Below are 25,387 nucleotides of genomic sequence, written 5' to 3'. Positions count from 1 at the left end.
CCTTCATTGTTGTTTTGGTGCATTTCTTTCAACTTTTCATCTCAATGACAAAACTACAGCTACGTGACCTCAGCTGCTTCTGGAGCCTCAAGTGGACATAAGAGGAACTGCACTTTTCCCAAACCTGGATTTGCTGTTTGCACAAAGCTCCAGTGAGTCAGGAAGTATCTGAGTTTAGATTATCTTGTCACGTTTGATTAATTTGGTCTTAGAAATTCAAAGGGACTTCCTGAAACATCTCAGTTCCCAATCATGTGGAACAGAGAAAAGCAGGAAACGTAAGAAGCTGGAAGTAGTTTCATGTTTTATTTTCCATTTTGATTCGACTGAGCAAAAGCATAAAGCGTTCAGTGCACATTATTTCTGTGAAGCTCGGCAGCAGCAGAGCCTCAGCGCTTCATTACAAAGCCTCTATTGAAATAGAAAAATGTGCATTGAGATTAAAGTGTTTCTATCAAAGCTGTTGAGTTGTTGTGTCTTTATTACTGTCGGCTCTCTGAACCAATCAGAGGAAGATCCCAGAGAGGCGTGTTTGCCGTCATTTATTCAACAGATTCATTTCATGTGTTTAAAAAAAATCAAAGTAAATAAACTGATTTTCTTCTTTTTTGAATCAAAGATGTCAGAAAACATTGAGTCCAGCTTGGCCCCAAAATGACTTCACATCACGACTGTCACAGAGAAGGAACTCTTTAGCTTCTATTTTTCCTCCTCCTCTTTCTCCGTTTCCTCTTCTTCTTTTCCATCTTTCTCCTCCTCTTCCTCCTCCTCCTCTTCTTCTCCACCCTCTTGTTCTTCCTCCTCTCTGTCTCCCGGTTGCTGCCCCTGGCCCTGCCCTGCACTCGGCCTCGTGTTCTGGGTTTGAACCCCGCTGAGTGTCGGTCGCTCCCCGCTCTCCTCACTGGAGGCAGCAGGAGAAGGAGGGGGAGAGAGAGGAGGAGGAGGATGTGTCAGGTCTCCGGGTGATCCAGCAGAAGGAGTCGACTTCTCGGCGTCCTTCAGGTGGGAGCTGTCATGGCTGCAGAGAGAGATTTGTTTTTAATTTCATGTTGTTTGTGTTGTGATATTAGAATATAAAATTAGGACCTTACTGCATGAAAAAAAAATTAAAATTATCTATATAATTTTCTTTATTAACAAAAACAGTGAGATCTTCATTTTGTGGCTCTCTGACGTTAGCGTCTGCAAATCTGTTTTTAAATGATGTAAAAGTGGAAACAAAGTAGCAGCTGAAAGATCAAAGGATCTGATAATCAGCACGGCACTGACGGGACGAACTTTGTGTCGGTGTTTGTTGAAGCTCCATTCGATTACATGGAAATATTCAATAACGCTTTATTCCAAATGTTGTTAATTTGTCATCTTCGTAGTTGTTTGAATCATCACTTTCGCACACGTTTACCTGCTTTTCCTGCTGTAAATAAAAAGCTCACCTGTGAGGAGGTTGCAGAGGTGGAGGTGTGTTCGCAGCCGTGTCCTCCTCACTGCTGGCGTCCCCGACCTCCATGTCCGACTCCTCGCTGGACTGGGGGGAGACCCTCAGAGGTTTGGGGGGTCTGCTGGCTCGGCGGCAGGGGGGCGTCGACCCGTGGCACTGCGGCGCCGGCAGGCTGTGGTTAAAGTGTGCGGCCGCCATGCACTCTGCTGTGGTTTTGTCGCATACACACTGTAGTTTGTCGCACACAGTGACCCCCTGACCTGAGCAGAGTGAGGAGGGATCAGATGGAGAGGCCAACAAGCGCTTTAGAGGTCTAGGAAGTCAAATATGATGATGAGCTTTTTTAAAAAACAACATCATACTGCAAATCCAGGCTGTCGTAAGGCTGCTGTACCTGGAGGCACAGCAGCCTTATGACAGCTGACCATTACCCTGGAAGCAAGGAGAGCTACCACCTCGCTCCTCCCTTCACGTCTGGTAACAACGCTCAAGATGCCAGACAAGCCGAGCTGACTACACACATCATCAGGTCCCATCAGCTCTAATTTATACTGGAGGGGAAAATAACTCATGGCTCTCCAGGGATTTGGTAATACCCGTCTGATCTGCTAGCAAAGAAATTAATTATAGCTAAATGTTGGATACACCAACAGAAGCAGAAGCTCAGTATAACGTTTCATAAACAAAAAACACGAGCTTTTCAGAAAACATGCATCTGCAGGAAGACCAGAGAACCTCCCTACAGTGGAAATCATTTCTCACGAGATTTAGGTGAACCGTGTTTTTTCTTCCTCTGTGGCAGCTGCAGGTTAAATGTTTACATTAATATGAGAATCAGGTGTGAAACTGATCTGATGTCAGCAGTGCAGCAGACTTGGGTTTCGAGGGATTTGCCGTACTCACATCGTGGTTTTGCGTTCTCACAGGAGATCTGAGCGTTGAGCTTCCTCTCCGGCCTGCAGCCCATCGAGCTGATCTGCTTCAGGCAGCAATGATGGAAGAAGCAGCACCTGATGGAGACCAGCAGGAGTCAGTCATCAGGGTCTCTGCAGCACTCGCACACTTAAACTTTGGACCATAACACCATGAAAGTATGAAGGATGTGAAAAGCAGCAGATGTATTTGTGCGCTGATAACTATCGCGCTGTTTTGGAGAATCGGGTAACCCTGACGCAGCTGTGGGCGTCTTCATGGACAGTCCCGATCCTTATTCCTCGACACAGCTCACCTGTCCAGCTGATCCAGAGGCTGACCGCCGCCCTCCTGTCCACAGTAGCAGCCGTACATCTCGTACTCGTGTGGGCAGCGTCCCGTCAGGCAGTGGAGCATCTCCCCCAGCGCCGGCATCTCCCGCCTGGACTGACCGTCGCTGGCGTACACGCTGAAGGAGCGACTGCATTCTGCTGGGAGGATGCAAAGATCTCAGCTCAGCCATCAGTGAAGAGCTCCACTCAGACTTTGGAAGTGCAGCTATCCGTGGTTACCTTTGGTGTCTGGCTGCAGGTCGATGTCAGTCAGCCCAACAGACTCCAGCAGGGACCAGGCGAAGAACGGCACCGCCCTCCTCTGAGGAGCGAACCAGTCTGCCAACAGAGAAACGGTACATTTAAAGAAGCGTGACCTCCAAGCAGCGGCCGCGAGCTTCAGAAGAGGATGAAGAAGCACTGCACGAATACAGAGTCAAAGATGGTTGACATTTACATGGATCTGTGGAACTTAAGTGCAGTGAAAAAATACAGAAATAAATTTCAACCGCAACTCCCGGTTTGATGATCAGGTGAGGAGCACTGTTCCACATTTAAAGCGTTGTAGCTAATGGTTGGTCCATAATGGATGAAGCTCCACCCAATGCGTTACCATCCCCTCACATGTCAGCCAGCAGGATCCTCAATCGTTCATCTACTTTGTTGTAATTTTGCCAGTTTACCAATCACTAAACTTTATTGATACTCAATCGTCTCTAGGTGCTACTACACTCCTAATCATCTTGTTTGGAGGGCCTTAAAGACTTCACAGTATAAAAAGGTGTTCCCATCGCCTGGCATGGATCCACTGATGTGATTTTTTTTAAAAAGCCACATTTACAGGGCTGCAGGACCTGGCACTAAAGGTTCTGGAGGAAATTGGCTTGAGACGGCTCCACCAAACTGTCATCTGATGAAAATATCTGCTGTTTGAAGAGTGAGCAACTCAAGCTGAGCTAGAACGGAGCTGTACATTTGTGCAATACCAGTTTTTACCATAAGATGGCGCAGTGAGTCCACGCGTCCCACTGACACTATAAAACAGGGACGTAGCTATGGTAACATCACCCGATTGTTTCGGAGACTCAAGATAAGCGTTCGCACCATCTTGTTGAGGAGCAGCGGGTCTGCCAGTTGAACCGAATGCTCATTGGCTAATGACTTGTGCCAATGAAAATGCAGTTTGACACTACAGCTAATCCTCCTTTTTTTTTTTTTTTTTTAATGCAACCGAGATTTACTAAATTTATTTGCAAAAACATGACCCAGAATGAGTGACGTGCAGCTACACCGTCGCCATCTGGTGGCCTCCACATAGATGCAGGTTTAAGGTACTTTTGCCTCGGCTTAATTTGTCTGACCTGGAGCTACGTCCATATTTTATACTGTTTAACCCTGCAGTCATTTACAAACACTCTTCTTTGATGGCGTCCTGGTAAAAGGAAATGAGCATATAGCGCTAATAAGAAATATCAGCAGAGTAACGACACACCTGCTTGTAAAACGCTGCCCATTTCTGCGTTTTTGTACTTAAAATTTCAAATATTAGATTCAAAGTTGGGAGTTTCAGTTTTAATTTTCCGTTTTATTGTGACTATTCTTCTACATTTATTGAACAGCTTCTGCACAGCAGTCTGTTAACATGTCTTTTCCACAGAGTTAAAAACAATGTTTTTCCTGTTTTATACCTCTGAGCTTAAGAAACCAGTGTTTCAGCAAGTGTAATCTAAAAAAGCCTCATTCTCAACCCCATCAGCACTTAGACGTTTGCTGTGTGTTCGTGTGTTTGCTCCTTTGGGGATCTTTCTCTTCCTATTTCGCAGCTTAGACCTCGATATTATTAAAATAACGTTTATTGTTCCTGTCAGTTATGAGCCTGGCTGTCATTACAGGTCACAGATTACTTAATTTAACTTCCATAACCCTTTGAAACATAATTAACTTTATTGAACCCCTGAGAGAAAAATGCTTAATTTATTCATTTCATCTGAATTTTCATTTAACCTGTCGAGTCAGAGAAGAACGAAGAGGTCAGACAGGAGAAAGGCAGAAGGCCTCCTGATGGGGAAAATGTTGCATTTTATGAAGTTTAACCAGCATCTGGTCAGACGTTACCGTCCGAGTCTTTCTCCCGCGAGTCGTCCTCCTCTCCTCCTTCCACACTCGGAGGTTTGACCGTCATTGTTCCGGTCTTTTCCTCGGATCCAGCCTCGGCGGTGGAGTGTGGCGGAGGTTTTAAAACCGCTGCTGTTGTGCTTCGGGTGTGGACCTCCCACCGCGGTGTGACGGAGGTGGCCGGTCTCCTCTGTGTCGTCTCTGCGATGGTTCTCACTGTAGCCGCTGATGAAGATGTGGTTGATGCAGATGTTGGGAGCGTTTCACCTGAAACGACAGAACGGTAGCTGTCAGCTTTCTGCAGGAATCCCATCGTGCAGGTTGACTCACTGAGACTTTGAGGAGCACGGCCCCTCACTGTGAGAACGTGATTAAAAGTCTGCCCTCGCATTCGGACAGTCACAGGTTTCAGCTCCACACAGTGCCTCTGCATGCACATGTAATGCTGCTGCTGCTGTACAGGAAACTACTCTCACATTCCCATAATTCCACTCTGCTACCAGGCCTGATTTGGTCGATCTCACATTCAGGGTCATCTCCTCGTGCATCTCTGGTCTGTGGTGGCTGTCTTTAGATCTCCCCACAGACGTCCCGTTAGATTCTTTTTACTCGTACCTCTTTGAAAATGCTGAAACTACTCCAGTCTGTCAAAAAGCTCATCCTTCTCTCACCTGCAGCAGATGGCCCCGCCCCTCCCTGACCCTGGTTCTGTCCGAGGTTTCTTCCTGTTAAAAGGGAGTTTTTCCTTCCCACTGTCGCCAAAGTGCTTGCCTTGGGGTGACTGTTGTTGTGATTTGGCACTATATAAATAACATTGAATTGAATCGAAAATCCTTCTATTGTTTTTTTATTTGGGGGAGGAGGACAAAGTTGGCACCAGTCACCAGTTCAGGTCATCAGTTTTACCCTGGAAAATGATTTAATGGCGTACAGTGAAACTTGCATTGGCCTGGTCTCACTGAGAAGATGGTAAACAGAACACAGACAGCTGAGGTTTTTCACTTTCTGATCTCGTATATCAGATTGTATAAATAAAACTATAAATGTTTAAAGCCACACAAACTGAAGTCCATCTCCTTTAGTGGGTGGCGGTAGGAATCTGAATTACTCAAACAAGCCTTAGATCCCTCCTGTAAAGTCAGCAATCCAGCTACCCACTGCACCCATGGTGTCACAGTTTGTAATGTAACGCAAAGGGTTGTTTTTTTTTTTAAAGAAACAGAAAATGTAGAGTCCAGTAAATGAGCCTAAGAGGTTAAAGGCGAGGGCTTACTTTAGAATAAATAAGTCTAAACTTTGACTGGCAGTTACCCTGATGGATAAAGTTAAACACTTCTAGCTAAACTGGAAGCTGTCAGTCTGAATCCACCACAGAATCCGTCTTTAATGGAAAACTTGGAAGTCTCCTTCAGTGGACCGCCCGCTGTTCTGGGATGAAAGCACAACTTTCAAAACTGTAAATCTAAAAACAAACAAAAACTATTTTTGTGTTGAAATGCAACAGAACAAAAAGAAATGTGAGAAAACGTGCTGTGAAGATCACCCCGGAGGCTTTGTGGCTCCCCTCGCTTCATTTAAATATTCCTCACCCATCTCTGATGAGCCGGCTCAAGCAGACTCCTGCAGATTGAAGTGATCCTGACATTTCATGACACGGATGCAAATTTCAAAGACGGTGCAAACATGTCATTAAATTCTCACACCCACAGGTCGGCTTAAATGCTAATTCATCCCCATCGGGGCGGGGCGAGCTGGGCCTTTCTCACCTTGACTCTGAAGACTGAAAGCAGCAGCAGGAGGAAGAGGAGGTGTGGCATCTTCCTCTGATGAGTCATCAGGAGGGGTGGTGGTTCTCGCTGGTTTGGTTTGTGGGAGCGAGCTGCTGGTTGAGGCCTGTGTTGTGACTCTGGTTGTGATCTGTGGGCCTGGGAAGCAGGTCAGAGTGAGGAGTCCCTCCCTAATCAGCCCTCCTGACCACTTACAATAAACTGAGAGAGGGAACATCGACTCCTGCTTCAAACTCCAGCAGAGGCTGATGTCTGAGCCTTCACATGAAATTCTGCGACTGAGCCGGTCAGGTGAGCAGAGCGACCACGAGGATGCTCAGAATGTTTTTTTTATTTCCCATCATCACCCACCGGCTTACTGTAATGCTTTGTTCTCTTACTGAGGAGAGAGATCACCTGGACAGCAGCTGAAAGAAGAAACCAACCACGCTGTGGCGCTGACACGTGTGCACGAAGGTCTGTTTGTTATCGTAGTAAAAATGTAGCTTTGACTTTGTTTTTGGTTATTCAGCCTGTAACATGAAGCAGCGTGATTAATGAAGCCGTAATGTTGTGAAACATGCAGGAAACACTGATTTTGAACTTTGTTTTGGGGCAAAGTTGACAAAACGGTGAATAATTTTAGTAATTACAGCTTTTATGTTCTCTGTACTCAGTGATCTGATCTGTGCCTCGTTCTGCCACAGACTTTTTTTATTTTTGTCACCAAGTGCTGCTCATTGTTGAGTTATCAGGTTTATTTCCATGATATTTTCAGGTCTGTACCTTACAATATTAAACTAGATGACAGTTTTATACACATTAAGAGCCAGAAAGTCTGTCGCTCAGTAGGTGATGCAGCTTTGCACTTTCTGACTCTGTGGAAAAAGATTCAGGGGAGAAAATAGCTGCACAACAAAGAGTACACTGTGGGGGGAGCAGGAGCTTTTTTTCCTTCAATGAGTCGCTTTAAAGGCTGTGGGTGAATATGCTGGTGACGGGGTCAGCTGGCCTCTGCTGCCGTCTCAATAATTGCTGTGTTCACTTTCAGTCTAATAAAAGGAGGATTTTTTGGGAAGCTGCACGGAGCTCGCACTGCTCGCTGTGATATACACTGATGTGTATGCTGACAGCTTGCTGTGTTGTTACATTGTGAATATTTGTCTCTGATATTAAAGTTCAACTGCACCTGCGGTTGGACCGAGCACTTCTGGCATGTTAAAATAACATCGTTTATGTTTGTCTGCACGAGCAAAGGACAAACTTTTGTGCCAAAACTTAAATATTTTTGCAAATGCAATCATCAGTGTCGCTTATTTTAATGATCTTCTGTTGAAGGTAAACCTTTCACCACCAGAGGGCAGCGTTTTAAAGATGATTAGATGTGTTTTTGTGCGTGCACTAATGTTTTGATCCCTGCCTCTGTCTTCACCAGACACTTTGCACCATCTTGTGGTTCACACTGGTATTACACTAATGTACAGCCCAGCTTTAGTTCAGCTTCAGCTGACATCTCTTTAACGAAGGACACAAACGTTTTGGACATAAAGTCCTGCTGTTTGGGGTTTTTTTTATATTCTGTTCGCTTGTAGTTTTTAAAATACCCAAAAAGTGCCTTTACATTTACTTTGTCAGGTTGAAGTTGAATTATTCTGTAAATGTTACAGTGGCAGCAGTAATAAGACACCAGGCTTCAACATGAAAACCCTCCACGCTGATTCTTTTCCCCACAAATTGCACCTCGACTAAACCACACTGGCTGTTTCCCATCTCACTAGTTCTCCTGAAATTGTAAAGAACGTACATGTTTGTTAGTAGGAGGCTGATGTTTGAGAAAAATTGCTGGAAACTGGGGAAGTTTCACCAGGAATGAAGACTAGAAACGTGGAAACAGCCAAACTGAGAAAATCGGTAGCTCTGTAGAGCACGTAGCCCTTTCCTATCTGCAGCTGCCTGATATCGGTCATCTCATCCAGCCCTCTGCTAGAAAGCCAAAGAGCAAACATCCTTGAATGTTTCGCTGTACATTAAGGTCAGATTTTTCCTCCTCCGAAAGTTTCTGTAATGAAATGCCTGCTTGTTGCTAAAGAAAAACAAGCTGACCTTCAGCGGGCCTCGGAGAGCTCGTCTCCTCTCTGACACCTCCCTCCCTTCTCTCCTGTGAAGCTGGAGGTGGTGCTGGTGTTAATGTGAAGCTGACACCTCCTCCACCTTCTGAAGAGCGCACAACACAAAGGCTGTCAGAAGTGAGACGTTAATGCAATCCACTTGATTAACGCCGGCATTAAAGAAAAGAGCTGGAATTGGTCTTTTTTTCTTTTTCTTCTTGAAATTAAAAATATACCCGGTGATTTCTGAGCGAGCGAGGCCCCTCAGACACCTGTCAAAGCCTCGCTGCGTAATTGCAGACGCGAGGAGAGGAAAATAACCACTTCAATAGTTACATGTTTTTTACCCGGCAGCGGGGTTGTGACACTCGATCAAACCATTTGGCAGCTCTCGGTGTGTTTGTGAAGCAGCGGCGAGGAAAGAGTCTAAATCCGAATCACGTCTCTTTTATTTGAAGGACAAAGACTCCCGGTGAAGTGCCTGCGTCGATTAGAGTCACACCTTACTCCTCTGTGTTGTACAACTTAAAAACCCACAAAGGAGTCGCACAGACTCATTTTATTACATGAAAAGACAAACTGTATTTAAAAGATGGAAGCAGCCACTGTGACATGGCTTACTGATTTCTGGACTCTGGCCTCACTGTTAGCATTCTGAAAAACTGCAGATTTTCATAACAAGTCACCATAATTGAATATGATGGTGGTTGCTAATGTCAACAGCTAAAGCTAACTAGCTCGATTGATAAGCATAAACTGTAAACTTTCACCTTCCCTGTACATGTGCAATGGTTTAAACCATTCATAGAGACCAAAACCATTTCTGCAGCAGCATGTTAATATGTTTATTTCTGCTGTATATGTCAGTCTACAGCGACTGACACAATTTTGGAGCCTGCCTCAAGTGGACATTAGAGGAACTGCAGCTTTTGTTTTTTTTGCTTAGGCTTCATTTTTCAGCATAAATATGTCATAGTTTGTCAAATACCAGGGGGTACTACTCCATCCTGTTATACGTCGCAGTACGCAGGACAGAATATCCTTCCTGGCCATCCTTATAGCGAGAGGGCCAAAGTTTAATATTATGACAAAATTGTACGTACCATTTTTATAGACCGTGCATGTTGATATAACAGTTGATATAACTTCATAAGGGAAGCTGCAGAATAGCTCAAAGGAAAAATATGCAGTTTAGAACGAAGCAGCTAAAAATGAAGCAAATGTCAAAAACTGCAGTTCCTCTAGTGGCCACTTGAGGCTCCAACAGTGAATCAGTCTGCATGTTCACAATAAGAAATAAAGATGTTCACAGCTTGATACAGTAAACAGTTTTGGTTTAAACAGTTGAATTCCTCCTAACTGCACAGAGGGCTGTACAGGTACCACTTCCTGTTAAAAGGAAGCTCTTTCTCCCCACTGCAGCCAAATGCTGCTCCTAGATGACTGTCTGTCTCGTAGTCTGATAATTGTTGGCAGTGGCACTTTATAAAGCTGATATTTCTGTCCCCCTGTGACAAACTGACCTGTGTGAGGAGTTTTCCTTGGGGCTGACGGTGTTGCTGCTGTTGTCATTGTTGTAGTTTTGAGCACATCAAAGACTGAGGATGAAGAAAAGAAACATGAATATTCAAACTTCCCAATGAGTCCAACTGAAGTCTTTTGGGACTCACAAAGGCCTGATTTATTCTTTAGTTCCCGTCATACAGTATGAACTCACAGTGCTCACCAGACTCTTGCTCCTCTTCATTGTCCTCCTCCTCTTTCCCATTTCCTTCCTCCTCAGATGACTCAGAGGGACTCGTGGTGGTTGTTGTTGAGGCTAAGATTAAACCTGTTAATAAGGAGGCAAAAGAGCTTCATTTCAGTGCTTTATTTGACTTCTGGTGCTAAGACAGAGTCTCACACAAGCTCAGACAAGGGCAAAATACAACAATCTCAATCCAGCCAGTAACTACAAAGAAAAATACCCAAACAATCCAGAGTCACAGGAATTCAGAAAAATAAAACTACATAAATAAACCAAACTACTTGACAGCTGGTTAAAAATTCATCATGCTGTGCTGATTTTTTCCATTGTGAATGAATCTCCTGTCTCCATAAACATGTTTTGAGGGGTCATCATGGCTGTGCACCGGGCCTACGAGAGCTCTGCAGACTGTTGTACATGTGTACCGCCACCAGAGGGCAGTGTCATGGACAAACAACTAAAGCTCTTGAAATAATTAAAGATACAAATGTTTGGAACAATCTTTGGTTTGGCTTCATTGTAACTTTCTCATATGGACAATCTAATCTTCAACTCTCTGGGGGTGAGGGCGGTGCCACCTTAAGCCCCTGCTTTGACCACACCCCTGTCCTTTTAATTCTTTTTGCATCATCTATAATTTGAGATTAAAAAAAAAATCAACACATCATAAAAGGATAAGTATTTCTTCATCACCTGTCTCGGCTGATTCTTCCACGGCTGCTGATGTCAGCTCTCTGGGAGTTGTAGGAGGAGTGGGAGGAGTCGATGGTAAAATGTGACCGAGCGGCGCTGATGCTCCCGTTTGATTCACCTGTGCGTTTTCAGTGGCGGAGCTCAGTGAAGAAGTCAGCTCGGATTCTGCTTCAGTTGGCGTCTCTTCGCCATGAAAGCGCAAACCTGAATCTGCAAAAGATAAAATTATAACGTCATCACATCACAGATACTCTGTCTGTATTTTTGAAGTCCTGTCTCACTTCTCTTGCCTTCGGTGTGCCACAAGGTTCCGTTTTGGTGCCTTTGCAGTTTCTATCCTGTTGTTTCTGCTCCCTCTTCTGCACATTTTGACACTTTTAAGAACATTTCTTGTCACTGCTCTGCAGATGAGGTTCAGCTCTGTTTCTTTTAAACCCCAAGAGGTTTCTAACCTGCAGATCTTGCTGAGACGCTATTAAAATAGAGGGTTCAGTCATTTTCCCCCACTTGTGAAGAGAAAACAGAAACAGTGTCTTCTTGCTACATTTGCTGAATCTTCTTTTAGGAATCTTAATTTCCTGAAAAAGGAACATTTAATCTTAATTTTTGACTCACCTTTCAAACAAAAAGTAACTTTAGAGTCCACTTTAAGATTCTGATTTCGACATTTATCACCAGCGTACAGTACGCCAGCAGGTCCCTGAGGTCATGTGATCAGGGCCTACTGGCTGTACAGCGTATGAGGCTGGGAACTAAAACAGGAGGAGGGTTTGCATCAGTCCACAGGCTTTTCTTGAAATCAGTGGTCTCTTTTAAAAGCAGCTAAAAACTTCTTTTTAAACTTGCTTGTGGGGTAACTTCATCACAGACCCAGTTGGAACAAACACACTTGTGAAAAATAAGACTCTGGTGTTTAATCAGGTTTCAGAGCTCCCTGTGGGCTGTGGGGCTGGAAGCTGCCCACAGGTGTGGAAGGAGGTGACCTTGAGGGGGGAAATCAGCCACTTTTAATCAGTTATGCTTTTATGATTATTAGTGATCTGTATTGTAACTGCACCTTGCATAAATACTTTAGTTTTGTTGCACACAAACAAAGTCAGAGACACTAATATCCATTTAAAGTTTGACTGGATGAAGTTGCAAGTTTCACTTTGGAGTACCACAAAAGAGAGATTATGATTAATAATATTTCTGCACATAAAAAGCCAGTTTAACGAAGGTTTTTCTGGCTCCAACTTGCACCCGAGAAAGTTTCCTTTCTTTTTTCTTCTGTCCACAGACGAGGACATGTTCCTCATTTAGAAAATCTTTTATGAATTAGACGCCGGATGAATCACTGCTCAGTTATGGGATCATATAAAGCACACCGCGTCATTGAAATAAAAAGAGCTGCTTTATATTAAGCCCGAGGCGGACGTTTGTATTTATCAGTCGTGATCGAGACGCCGAGTGTTTCTGGCTCACCCCGGCTGATTGCTGGAGGATTGTGGGTCATCTGATCCCCATTTATCTCTTCCTGCTCGAGTGCTTCCTCTGCGGCGCTCTCATTCAGATCTGTAAAAGCAGGAAACGTCTGAGCCAAGTGAGTCATCGAGCAGCAGGAGTCGAACAGCGGGGAAATTATTTCTGCTGTTTTGGAAGCTGTCCGCCGGTCAGCATCTAGCAAATGTAATCTGCTAGAAAAGTACTAGAGAGAGGATGGAGGGGAGACGGTGAGGTAACCGAGGTAACCGTTACCTTTAGAGATATAACTCAGGTGTGTCATCTCTGCCTCTTCCACCTCTGCTGCACCTCCTGCGCCTTCCTCAAGCTCCTCTGGAAAAATGAGAAATATTAGGATAACACGCAGATGGTGCCGAGTTAAACCTGTGGCCCGAGGGCCAATTAGAGGTCATACCAGCAGGCATCAGCGGCGCTGGAGTGCTGAGGTTGTACTCCATGGCCTCGGTGTCACTCTGGTTATCCACCCTGCCTGTTGTTGGTGGGTCCATCCCTGCTGAGGAGACAGTCACAGTTCATTCATCTGTCTGGGATGCAGGTAGATGTTTTCTGGCTTTATTTAATGTGTGAGTCTCATTTTTCTTTATTTACTGAATGAAATGTTCACACTGAGGCTTTAAAAGTGTGGACACCAAAAGGCAACGAAGGCTGGCGCCATCACTGAAATAGAATATCAAGGCTTAATGTTTTCTGTGTCTGTCTTAGAACGACAGACTGATGGGTGCATGTAGCTGCCTGCTAAGCTTCACGCTTTACTAACCGGAGCGACTAAACTGAACCTCGTAACCGTGTTCGTGCTATTTTTAGGCAATTAGTTCTCACACATCAGATCATGATCTGATTTCATGATCAAAATTGTTGTTTTCCTCTTGGTTAAAGACCAAAACAAGCTTCATTAGGAGCTTCTGATTGTAGACGTCTGACCTTTAAATGGCAGTGAGTAAAAGCTACCTACATTGTTAAATCTGTTTTTATCAGAAAAGGAAATCTGTTTCCACTCCATTAATTCTTAAAGGAAGTGGAGGGAGGTCCATTTTATGAGCACTCCGAGTTCAAGGCTGGAAGCATCTTAAAACTCTCCAAAACCTGAAATTTCACTTTGTTCTGCTCTGGAGACGTGCAGAGTTGTAGAAAGTAAAGCGAAGCATAAAAACAGGAGTTTTACCTGCTGGCAGGAAGGACGAGCTGGAGAAATTAAAGCTTTCTGAGGTGTTTTCTGCTGGGAGAACATCTGCAGAGACACAGGAGAAGTTCAGCCTCTCCACACAAATATACACTCGAACAAAGCAGAGAGAAGGAAACACATTAATGCGCTAACGTGATGCTTCATATCTCAGTTTGGATTTGTGTCGGCAGGATCAACGTGAGCCCAATATTCTCTCTTTTATGTCCTTTGTGATCAGAAACTTAGTCCAAGGATGTAAGCACTGCTTTACAGATATGTGTAACGTATGGACCTCGACGTGCTCCTGATCCTGTTCAGTTCAATCTGCTCCTGACATCAAAGTAACAGATAAAGTGAATTCGAGCTGATCTCGAGTTTAAACAGAGTGGGTTCAGTTTCAGACAGATCTCAGGTTGACGTGCGTGACAGGCCGTCCTCAGGTTTAAAAAAACCTCCCTCCCTTTAATAACATCCTTCACTTCAGATTCTCCTGATTCTGAGGCGGCGAGCAGCTCGGCTCGACGTGACATCTCTGTCTGGACACATGGATGAAAGGAGGTCTGAACAATCACTGGTTTCTTTCTCTTTTAGCTGGATGTGGGCAGGAAGCTGCAGCTTAAACATCCAGAGGTCCTTGTTTTAATTGGCTGAGGTGTGACTCAGCCGTCTGCGTTTCTGCCCAATCAATCGTTTCCTGTGATGCGACATCGCCGACCCGCTCAGAAAGTGACGCGCCGTCTCAGGAACGCTGATCGTGGCGCCCCCGGAGTTTCACACAGACTTACCTGCTGCTCTGAAGACTTCACCTGTGTCCTCGATGCCGCCGAGCAGCTCTGAAACACACGGTCAAACTAATGAGAAACTCAGACTGCTGTTAGCTGCGAGCTCTGTCAGACACACCGGAGAAAGGCAGGACTAATGAGCTCACTGCTAAAATTTATTAAATCAGCCTCGCTCAGAAGGACAGCGAGGCCGAACGTACAGCAAGAGTCATGAAGAAAGATCTTCAAAGAGAGCAGAAGTTTTTCTCCTCACAGCATCAACGATTCATCCGGCTTTACGTCAAGAGACAGAAACACTGAGACCAAAGATCCACAGACGGAGTGGAAAAGTTCTCCAAAATGTTCTGAGACCAAATTAAAAATCTGTCGGAAACGAAGAAATCAGTCTAAAGGAACCTGTGCCACACTAAGCCTGGATGTTTCTGAAAACAAAGTAACCAGCTGAAACCCAGCACATAACCATGTCTTAGCAAATAAAACCAGTGAAACCAGAATGAAACAAGTTTGTAAACAAGATTAAAAAAAACAACAATCTTACCTTTAATTTTATCAAAGATCAGAAACAGAAAAAGCAAGAAGGCCTACGTGAATGTCACAGAGATAGTAACACGTTACTGTAAGGGATTACTATTGCAAAAAAAGTAATTCGATTACTGTTACTTTCCTGTAAGCACGCTGTGTTACTATGTTACTAAGCTGTGATTTTGTTTGTGAGAGTGTCTCATGACGATGATGCGAACCTCGTGCGACGACCGCGGTAACAGCTGTGTGCAGATCAACAATGGATAACATGGAGTGCAGGAGAGAGTGCGACCGTGCAGCCTTTAAAGCGTGGAAGTAATCACATTACTTTGAGTTTAATTCCGTAAAAAGTGACAAAAACATTAGTATCCGCTGTTCACTGTGTGGGAAGAAAACTTCTTTCTACAGAGAAAAAATAAACTTCAAATCTGAGCAACACCGAGCACTCTGCCACGGGAATGTGACACTCACAGATCCCCCCACTGACATGACCGCTGTGGGCAAACCTGCACCAAATAAACAGCAGCACACTCAGAATTAAAATATTTATTTTACTGTTCTTTTTACTTGCAACAGTTGTTGTTTTTACAGTCAGGCTTCACCATTTCATATCAGGATTTATGTGAAGGCGCACTGAAGCACAGAGCCCGGCTTCACTGCTGTCGTGTTACGACCATCTCCGACTGCAGTTTTAGGATTCAGATCGAGCCGATTTTAAACCAAGTCTGGAAGTTTGATGCATGTTAAAGAACTGTCTGAAATTTGAAATAATAATAATAAAAAAGGTCTGAGGTTACGTCCAAGGAAAAGTGTTAAACACAAACCTAAACCAGGTTTTAAATGTAAAAATAACTCAGCTGGAAACGAGTCAAACAGCCGGATTGTGAGTCTGGGTCTAACTGTGTGGGTGTGCAGAGGAGCTGCTCCTAAAAGAACACCAGACTTAATTGGATGCATCCATGTTTCTCTTTGCTCGCCTGGTGACTGAAAACTGTCTGCGGTACCTCGATTTACTTTAAGTGGCTCAAACTGTTTCCACAGTGAGTTTGCAGGACATCGATTCTTCTTTTCTCTCCTTTTACAGACTCAAACTGAGGCTTCACCCACAGTGTGTTCAGTATTTTATTGCACTGAAGACCCGTTTGCACACGATTTATGTCTTTGGAGTTATTTTTATATTACCTGTATTGATCAGTGATTTTGATCCACTCTCCTCCTCCACAGCACGAGTCATGGATTTGGTCCCATTTTGCCAAACTGGTGCCATTAAAGAGAGCCAGATTTATTTTCTTGCTTGTAATGCAGATGTACAGAAAGACGCAGTGGTTTCAGGAACACTGAAGGAAGCTGAATATATATGTTCCTTATAAAACATGAGTGAAGTGACTAAACATCCAAAGGAACCAAAGACCGTAGCCAGATGTTGGCTCTGGAGACGACTTCGCTTCGTCTCACCTGTTTGATTTGTAGCTGAGCAGGACGTGTCGGCGAGGCCTCTCAGCGATGAGTTGTACGGGCTCTGAGTCATGCAGTCGATGGCGGCCCGGTCACATTCACAGAACCTCTGCTGGCACAAATCAGCAGCATCTTCAAGACAGAAAGAGCCACATTGGTACACTGTACTAGTGCCACAGGCTTTATTTACTCTGCTGTGTTACTCTGTCGGAGTCACTTTTGTATCGCTTCTTTTCACTTTGTACAAACTCCTCGTGTGAAAACGATCAACTTTGGTTCCACTGTGAGTAAAACTTGTTTTTTGTTGGCAGCGAAAGTCTTGTGATGGTTCCCAGTGTGAAAGCAAACAAGCACATTTCCCAAAATAAACTAAGTCTCACCACAGCTGGTGTTTGCAGCTGCCGCACAGCTGAAGTTGTACGGGGCAAGCGGCAGCTCCTGCCTGCAGGGGGCAGCGTTCTGGTAACACAGCCGGTGAGCCTCGCAGCACCTGTAGACGGAAACCGGGAAAAAGAAGAAATGATGAATAACATGACGAGAGTCCGATCGATACGCGAAACACCACCTGCTCAGTGCAGGGGTGCTTCCTGCACGTGCCTTTCACAGTAAAAGCTCTTCACATATACACTTACAGCTGGTGTTTGCAGATACGTAGAGGAATATAGTGGCTTATTATAAAAGTACATCAAAGCAATTGAGTCTGGGATTAAAACAAAAGTCTTTGCCTTTTTTTTTTTTATCTGAGAAATAGTCATAATTATTTTCATATAAACATGTTTTCTACGATATGGCACAGAAACAGAGGCTACATGTTCTTTATCAAGTACAGTGATTAGCTTCACAGAGATGAAGGAGCTAATTTTGTAACCCATGAATAAAAAAAGTGACTTCAGCTGTAAATGTAACATTAAAAAGAAAAAGAAGTCATAATATTTATTAATTATTAATTCAGCTCTGAGCTCACAGCTATTTGACCAAATTTAGTATTTTGTACAGAACTTTATTATGTAGATAACATATCCACCTTTCCCTGACTGGTAGCTCCTCCCCTTCCCTGTTGCAGGGGCGGAGCTACAATAATAAAGTGCTTTGTCATCCCTAAATGGGACACAATATACGCATTTCTATCTCCATATTTTTATTCCTTTACTATGTGAGGGCAGCTTTGCATGATTCACAGTTTATAATCATCCTTATTTATTTACCCTGGGCCTTACTACAGCGACTCGACTAATGCTCTGTCAGAAACAAGCCCCTCCTCCTTTAGTCCAACCCTTCCTTTTCAGTGACGTTTCTTCTGATTGGCTGCCCCAGCAAGTGGGTGTGGCTTCTGTATCATCATATAGCATCATACAGATCCAGGTTAGAAAAAAAGTGTCTAAAACTGAGTGTTTAGTTTAGCCTGCAGTTTTTGACTTGCTGAAGATTTCTAGGTTAGTTTTAGCTAAAGTTAACCTTTCTACTGCTAAAGGTTAACTTTAGCTAAAGCTTTAGCTAAAGTTAACCTTTCTACTGCTAAAGGTTAGCTTTAGCTAAAGGTTAGCTTTAACAGTTGAAAACGGTGGAAAGTCTCTCAAAAAATTTTCAACCATCCCTGAGTTGCTTTTTCCTCTTCTTGATGACTTTGACAGACCTTTAAGGTGTTCAGCCTGAGAGATGTACTACAGTAAGTACATGGTTTCATTTATTATTCCAGTCCACCCTAAAGCTATTGTCTCTTGATTTTGACATTTCCTGTACTGTAACTCCTGTGAGGGATTCCAGCATAATGAATAATATTTTCCATGGGAATGGGAGGACTGGTCAGCGAAGACTCTCCCAGCCCGCTTCACACCTGCCTGCCTCCAGCCTCTGAATTCAATTTTGCCGTATTTTAAATTCAGCAGCTGCTGTAACCGCAGTCCCGCTGCGATCTGAGGCTTACTTACACGTCCAGAGCATCCACGGGGTTTCCAGCTGCCACATATCTGCAGGAGCAGCCATAATCTTCCAGGTCACGTGGGCAAATCCCCGTCGCACAGTGCAGCTTCGACACAAAGCTCAGCATGGAGGGGAAGTTATCGAAGACCGAGTGTATCCAGGTGAAGCGCAACCCGAGACAATCTGCAGGAAGAGACGACAGAAGGTGAATGAACAAACGCGCCGAGGCTGCGAGAAGATCGAACCTGCAGAGCTTCTGTAAACTTTGAGGTGGAGAGCAGAGCGATTTAATCATAGATAATCCTGTTTGCAGGTAACTCGAGTCCAGAGAAGCACACAGGGTGGAAGATTATTTGGACTGCAGGTCTCCACATGCAGGTACAGTGAAGATTAAGACCATAGGAGGCAATGAACATCAAAGCCTCTCGACCTCGATGTCAACAACGGCCCACAACGCCACAGAAAGTCTACGACTGTTGTTTGAGCTATCCAAGTTGAGAACACTGGTGCTGCTGTAGATCCATGAAGGTTTAGGAAATTTACACAACGCAGCTTCGAGTCCGTACCTTTATCACTACAATTAAGTCTCATGTTGTAACACCGAAGACTCAGCAAAACTCAGCTGGAAAAAACAAAGTCCTGAGTCCATACTTCATTTAAAGATGCAGCACAGGGGTCCACATGTGAGGACGAGACTGATCATAAAGCAGACATGTCACCATCAATGTCTATTTTATAAAGAAATGCATGACACAAATGACCACAAACAGCCTAACGCCAGCCTGGTGCTCAGCAGGAGGCTGGACTCACTTAAAACTGTGGCAGAGGGGGGCGATGGACTAAAGTAGACCCTCTCTCCGTGGCCTCCTGGGTGGGCACAGGAGCAGCAGATGGCTCCTCTCACTGTACTGTAGATCTGAGTGCTTCGGGAGCTCCTTCATCCCCACAGCAATAAGAGTTTGTAATGCCCTCTGACCCCCTCTCATACACATTCTGCCTCCAGTCCTGTTTTTGTCTATTTTTATCCATCTATCCGTTCATTTTATTACATAATGTTTGCTTCTGTTCTCACCAGTCATGTGATATGCCTCCGGGTCTGGACAGAAGATGGAGCCGGCGGGAAGCGCTGGATAAGGATAAATAAAACAATTAAGGTCATAAATGTAACCTTTAAAACACCAAAGTTAAATCTTTCCACATCAGCACACACAGATGAATAAACTAAAGGAGACATAACGTTTCTGCTCAACCACTAATCTGACACAAAGATTTATTCATGCTTTGAAGGCATTTCTGACTCTTTAGTAGTTAATAAATGATTGGTAAATTATCCTTATAATCTTTGAGTCAGCAGGTAAAACTATATGTATGTATATCGGGGCGACCGTGGTTCAGGGGGTTGGGAAGCTCATCTTGTAACCGGAAGGTTGCCGGTTCAATCCCCAGCTCTGTCTGTCTTGGTCGTTGTGTCCTTGGGCAAGACACTTCACCAACTACTGGTGTTGGCCAGAGGGGCCGATGGCGCGATATGGCAGCCTCGCTTCTGTCAGTCTGCCCCAGGGCAGCTGTGGCTACAACTGTAGCCTCCACCAGTGTGTGAATGTGAGAGTGAATGAATAGTGGCATTGTAAAGCGCTCTGAGGGTCTAGAAAAGTGCTATATAAATGCAATCCATTATTAGTGTAGAACTAGTAAATGGATCCTATATAATGTGGTTTTACAGAGGGACTCACCGTTTGGAAGAGCAGACAGCAGAAACATATACATCAGGAACATGACTCGTACCTGCGTTCAGATGGAGAAAGCTTTTTTTCATATTCAACTTCCTGTCGGGTGCACAAGCTCATCATATCAGACCAAATCCGATCAGGCTTACCTGTCTGATCAGGCTTACCTGTCGCTCCTGCGTTTCTAAAAGCTACCATGCTCCTCACCTGTGGAACCAGCTCCCAGTGTGGGTTTGGGCGACAGACCCTCTCTCTACTTTTAAGAATAGACTTCGAACTTTCCTTTTTGATGAAGATTATAGTTAAAAATGCTGTTTCTGTTGTATGGACATAATTTTAATCTTTACTGAAGACAACATCAAACATAAAGAAGAAAATCACGTGAAAAATGGTTTCAGTGACCCAAGGTAATCCCACCAATCTGTTACAGTCATATCACCGCAGCAAATGTGCCAGCTTTAGATCACATTCACAGTGCAAACCTGGTAAACTATCAAGGTGTGTGTTTGATGATCATAATCAATAATCAAAATCGAGGTAAAATGTTCAATTAATCGTGATTTTCATTTGAGGTCATAGTATTGACCCTGATTTATCCCCTATAGTTTTTCTGCAATAGGCTCCACTATCACTCCCCATGTGTTTATGGATCACTACCTGCTCCCTTAATCCAATTAAATTAAATAAATTCAACATTTAAAAACCAAAAGCTGCAGTCCCTCTTATGTCCACTAGAGGCTGGCTTCAAAAGTGTTTCCAGTGTTCAGAACAGAAATAAACGGCCTGGTTCAAAAACAGTTTCGGTTTCTGTGGGTAGTTTAACCCTTCGTAACACCTGTACCTGTACAGGGTGACATTTATGCCAACCTATTTATTTGGATGCTGGTAAGGTTTAAGTTTAGGGGTGTGGCCACGTTGATTGACAGGTATCACTGGGCACTTGCAGTTGCTAGCTGTGTGCTAGGCCTCACTTACACTACTTTGAATCACTGGACCAGATTTCGCCACCATATTTCAACTGTCGGTGTACTTGTAATGTTGTATAATACATCCAGTAGACTGTTTTATTACTTTGGTAACCAGCAGATATGGGTCTAGCTAGACACTGCTAGCTAAGCTAGCTAGCATTAGCTGATAAAGTAGCACTCCACTCTGAGGCAAATATGGTCACTTCTCCCTCCAAAATACCAACATTTTAACAACACTGAAGATACAAAACAAATTTGATATTTCATAGTGGGCATCTTTTATATACGGGTATCATACTGAGCATGTGCAGAGTCAGTGTAAGCATCCCAGCTTGTTTCTGGGGAATTTGAGATTACTACACTTATCCCCGATCTTGCTTCCTGAAACAGACTTGAATAAATGGTAAATGTAAATTTCATATTCTGATTTGCATGTTGCTGTAATTCTCTGCAAAACCAGAAGAGGTCACAGTTTGAAGCTTACTGAGCCGCTGCTCTCAGCAGCAACGACGCTGTGATTCCTGCAAACGCTCAAAGGTGAGGATCATCGACCAAAGCACAGCAACAAAGTCATCAGACAGCACCACAGAGGTCACGCGTTTTAACAAATATGTAACATCTGAAAATACTCTGACATCAGCCATTACAGCGCTGACTCCTACACAAAAACAAGGACGATGACCCTTCTCCACCTTCTCTGCTCAGTACTTCAATGTTTCTAACAGCTTCAAACGGTTCGGCTCACCTGTGGCTCCCGTCTGCTCGATGAGGTGAAGAAGTGTTTCATTAATGTTATTAAAGCCTCAAGCATTTTTCACCAAGAGCAGGGAAGTGATCAGTGCCTCTCAGGAGGTCAGCTGTCTCATTATTGCACTTATATTTAATCTTTAATGGGACCTCAAAGCTCTGCACATTAATGGATCCAGATGACACTGACGAGTCTTTTTTTATGATCTATGGAGTGATATCAATAGAGCAACAACAATGATGAAGGATTCTGCAGCAGAAAAACAACGAATGCTGCATGCTGATAGGTACCGTGCAATCCAGGAAATATTTCATAGGAAAAGCTGCTGTAGTTTACTTTTGCATCGGATCCTGTTCCCTTAAAACTTTATTTCATCTTTATTTAAGCAATTAAATGTTTCCTCTAGTATTAAGTCGGACGTATTCATTTGAAAATGAGACAAAATATTTACATGTAGATTTGTGTTTGAGGTTTTAGCTAGCAAACATGTTTTTGTTATCAGTACTCTCATTTAGTTTACTGAGTAAAATCAGATGTTTATGTCTTTGAGGGGATTAGTGAGCACACTTCCTGTAAATATGTCAGGATAACTTCATTGTTGGCTTTAAAACTGGACTTGACTTGATTTATTTCACTTGATTTATATATATGATGTTTTCTGCACTAAAGCCAAATTTGCTGTCTCACTGGTCACATGACCTCCAGGGCAGCGTGGAGGGATGTGAAGAAGAGTTTAAGGACTCAGGAAAAGAACTGTGTGGTTTGCTGAGGTGGGTCTGCCATGATGAAACTACAAAGTCCTGAAGATGGACTACAAAAGGCTAATCTGACTTTTTTTTTTTTTTTTTTAAATTCTTTCATGCAGGTTGTATAAAAGAAATCCACAGAAAATTTTCACATCATTACAAAGATTATAATTTTAAAGAAACAGGAATAAATAGTTTGTGGTTTATATACACTCATGAGCATGAATGTCTTTGGTGGAAAGGTTGCACAGCATATAACTTTACTGCATTAAAAAATAATCAAGGACTGGGTTTAAATGTATTTTGTTTGGATTAGGAAAAATCCGTACACTCACTTAAATCTTTTAATAAGTGATTCTAAAGGTTCTACAGTGTCTTTACATTGAAATAGACTTTACAATGCCAAGGTCTATTAACTTCTCGTGTGATCCTGATTAACTACGACTGGCAGTTTCTCTCTTATTTTGATGTTTCACCACTTTGCCAACATCTGGAAGAAAACCCTGTCACCCTCAGATGAGAGTCTGGATGTTCAGGAACTAACCAAGGCTCAAGCGAGATTTACATCGCCATGGACCGAGAGCGTGCTGACCAAGAAAGAAGCCTCCGTGAATTTTCAGCTGCATGTTTTATGGTCAAATGAGACAAACACTGAGTTACAGTGGCTTGCAAAAGTATTCAGTCCCCTTGAACTTTTCCACATTTTGCCACATTACAGCCACAAACATGAATCAATTTTATTGGAATTCCACGTGAAAGACCAACACAAAGTGGTGCACACATGAGAAGTGGAACCAAAATCAGACATGATTCCAAACATTTTTTACAAATAAATAACTGCAAAGTGGGGTGTGTGTAATTATTCAGCCCCCTGAGTCAATACTTTGTAGAATCAGCTTTTGCTGCAGTTCCAGCTGCCAGTCTTTTAGGGTCTGTCTCTACCAGCTTTGCACATCTACAGACTGAAATCTTTGCCCATTCTTCTTTGCAAAACAGCTCCAGCTCAGTCAGATCAGATGGACAGCGTCCGTGTACAGTCAATCCACCATGACATTCATGCTCATGATGAGCATACGAAACTTCTCAGTTTCTTTAACATTTCCTTAATATTACCTCTTTACATTCTGTGCAGTGTAAAGCTAAAAACCCATCAGTTAGTCTCTGACTACAGAGTGAAAATGCTCAATAATATCAGCCTCTGTTAGCTGTGATAGCTGTCAGAGGCTGAAGGCCAGAGGGGCTGCAGCACTGCCTTTGCCATGGATTTTTAAGCTGTCTCACATATCCAGTGATCAGAGGCAACGTTACGCAATGATAAGTTGAGCGCTTTGAAGACTTAACATGAACGTTATCCTTGCCTGTTACACTCATACGTCCTTACTTTATAGCTGTGCTGTTTGATACTGTGTATGCACACATGCACACACTCTGACCAAACCAAAGACAGATTTAAACAGCAAAGAAACTCTTACCTTATTTGTGGGATTTCTGGTTTGTTCAGTGAGCATTAAACTCGGTGCCACGTTCAGGAGTGAGACGCACCTCGGTGGGCAGGAACCCTTTTTAATGCTTGTTGTCTAACAGAATAAACTCTGAGCTCCTGTTTATCTCTCTGGGGCTGGGGGCTGGGGGGTACCTTTATCCTGTTCAGGTCAGCTCTTATTGGCTATCAGGTGATACCTGAGCAGGAGCTTATCGTGGGTTTTTTTCCATGCAGGTATTTCAGGCTTTAGCACAGGTGGGGTCCTGACAGGGGGGACCCACAGAGTGGTCTTTGTCCCCGCAGGAGGGCTGGCTCTGTGACCTGGGGTTCGACCTGGACTTATCTGATCCCCCTGGAGTTCAGATCAATGATGACCTGCAGGAAGGAGGCGTGACCGCCGTGGGTTTAATAACAGGGGGCTGATAGTGGGGCGGCAGCAGCTCTGTTTAGAGGGGGGAGAATCGTTTCTTTTTCCTCTAAAGCAGCTGGTTTCCTGTTTTCTAAAAAACTCTGTGAAATTCTCTGAGAGTGAACAGTTTGACAGTCTGTGGATTCTTCATCGATATTCATAAATATCTCTGAAAATTAAACAGAGTTCTGGATCGAGGCTGCTCCAGTGAACTAAAACTAGGCTAAAAAAACGGCCGCTGAGCTCCACGTGTAGTCCTACAGATATCCTATAGATGGATTTCATTCTGTTTAACTTTTTCCACATAATCGGTTATATCTGAACCTACGTCATCTTTATAGAAAAAGACAACTGGAAAACCAAATAAAGATTTAAAAATCTGAAACAATAAGATGTGCTTGAAAAACGAACTACAATCAAATAAAATGCAGAGAAAACGTCTCCAGTTTGAGTTTTTGTGGAGCAGATGTTGACTCTGAACTTCTGAAACCTGACGTCTGACAAATACCCTCAATAAATAAATTAAAGAATCAGACTTAAACTGAATCCTCTCTGGAAGCTGACTAGAATGATGAGGAAGTATAATAACTCTGTTCTGGGTGTTTTAGGCTTCATGGATACGTGGCTGTCATCTGACACTCCAGGTTTTTCTTTGAGATCACGCCTCGCGCTCCAAGCCTGCCGATCCACAAGGATCTTGATTAGATCAGATACATTTTTGATAACTAATAGTAAGAGGAAAATGTCCCATCTTCACCATTTTTATGCTCATGAACAGTCAGATCTGGATCGACTCCGACAGGCTGAAATAATTCCCTCCTCTGTCCAGACGATCCAAACCTCTTTGATTA

The 25,387-nt window shown here is 43.5% G+C and overlaps 1 protein-coding gene across 13 annotated transcripts; it reads right to left on the bottom strand.

Annotated features, from left to right (window-relative positions):
• Window positions 1-292: 292 nt before the first annotated feature.
• oc90 (otoconin 90) lies at window positions 293-24,272 on the bottom strand. 13 transcript variants are annotated; one of them, XM_085390255.1, is made up of 22 exons: window positions 24,117-24,272; window positions 20,189-20,240; window positions 19,528-19,581; window positions 18,464-18,638; window positions 16,916-17,025; window positions 16,536-16,667; window positions 16,263-16,337; window positions 14,562-14,609; window positions 13,777-13,842; window positions 13,009-13,107; window positions 12,849-12,926; window positions 12,576-12,665; window positions 11,112-11,321; window positions 10,389-10,502; window positions 10,195-10,269; window positions 6,564-6,722; window positions 4,798-5,064; window positions 2,923-3,021; window positions 2,667-2,841; window positions 2,342-2,448; window positions 1,434-1,698; window positions 293-1,018 (listed from the first exon to the last, which is right to left on the bottom strand). In XM_085390255.1, the coding sequence occupies exons 1-22, from the start codon at window positions 24,150-24,152 to the stop codon at window positions 700-702; spliced, it is 2,805 nt and encodes a 934-aa protein (XP_085246381.1). In that variant the 5' UTR covers window positions 24,153-24,272; the 3' UTR covers window positions 293-699. The 13 variants fall into 13 exon arrangements, with proteins under 13 accessions (XP_085246381.1, XP_085246382.1, XP_085246385.1 ...); XM_085390256.1 differs by having other exon boundaries at window positions 2,667-2,838; XM_085390259.1 differs by having other exon boundaries at window positions 10,398-10,502.
• Window positions 24,273-25,387: the final 1,115 nt, after the last annotated feature.

This window comes from Rhamphochromis longiceps, linkage group LG18 (assembly GCF_057381845.1).
Source record: "Rhamphochromis longiceps isolate RC_006_pf linkage group LG18, R_longiceps_female_GT1.1, whole genome shotgun sequence".
Taxonomy (NCBI): Eukaryota; Metazoa; Chordata; class Actinopteri; order Cichliformes; family Cichlidae; genus Rhamphochromis; species Rhamphochromis longiceps.
The sequence above is the reverse complement of the archived record's forward strand: the minus strand, read 5'-3'. Positions and strand labels throughout refer to the sequence as shown.

What these genes read in the sequence shown, in the direction of transcription:
- oc90 (XM_085390255.1), bottom strand. Translation starts at nt 24,152, where the DNA reads ATGCTCACTGAACAAACCAGAAATCCCACAAATAAG. An exon ending in CTCGTCCTTCCTGCCAGCAG is followed by an intron (nt 13,108 to 13,776) that starts GTAAAACTCCTG and finishes CTGTCTCCTCAG; the next exon opens with CAGGGATGGACCCACCAACA. An exon ending in CCTGCAGCCAGACACCAAAG is followed by an intron (nt 2,842 to 2,922) that starts GTAACCACGGAT and finishes GCATCCTCCCAG; the next exon opens with CAGAATGCAGTCGCTCCTTC.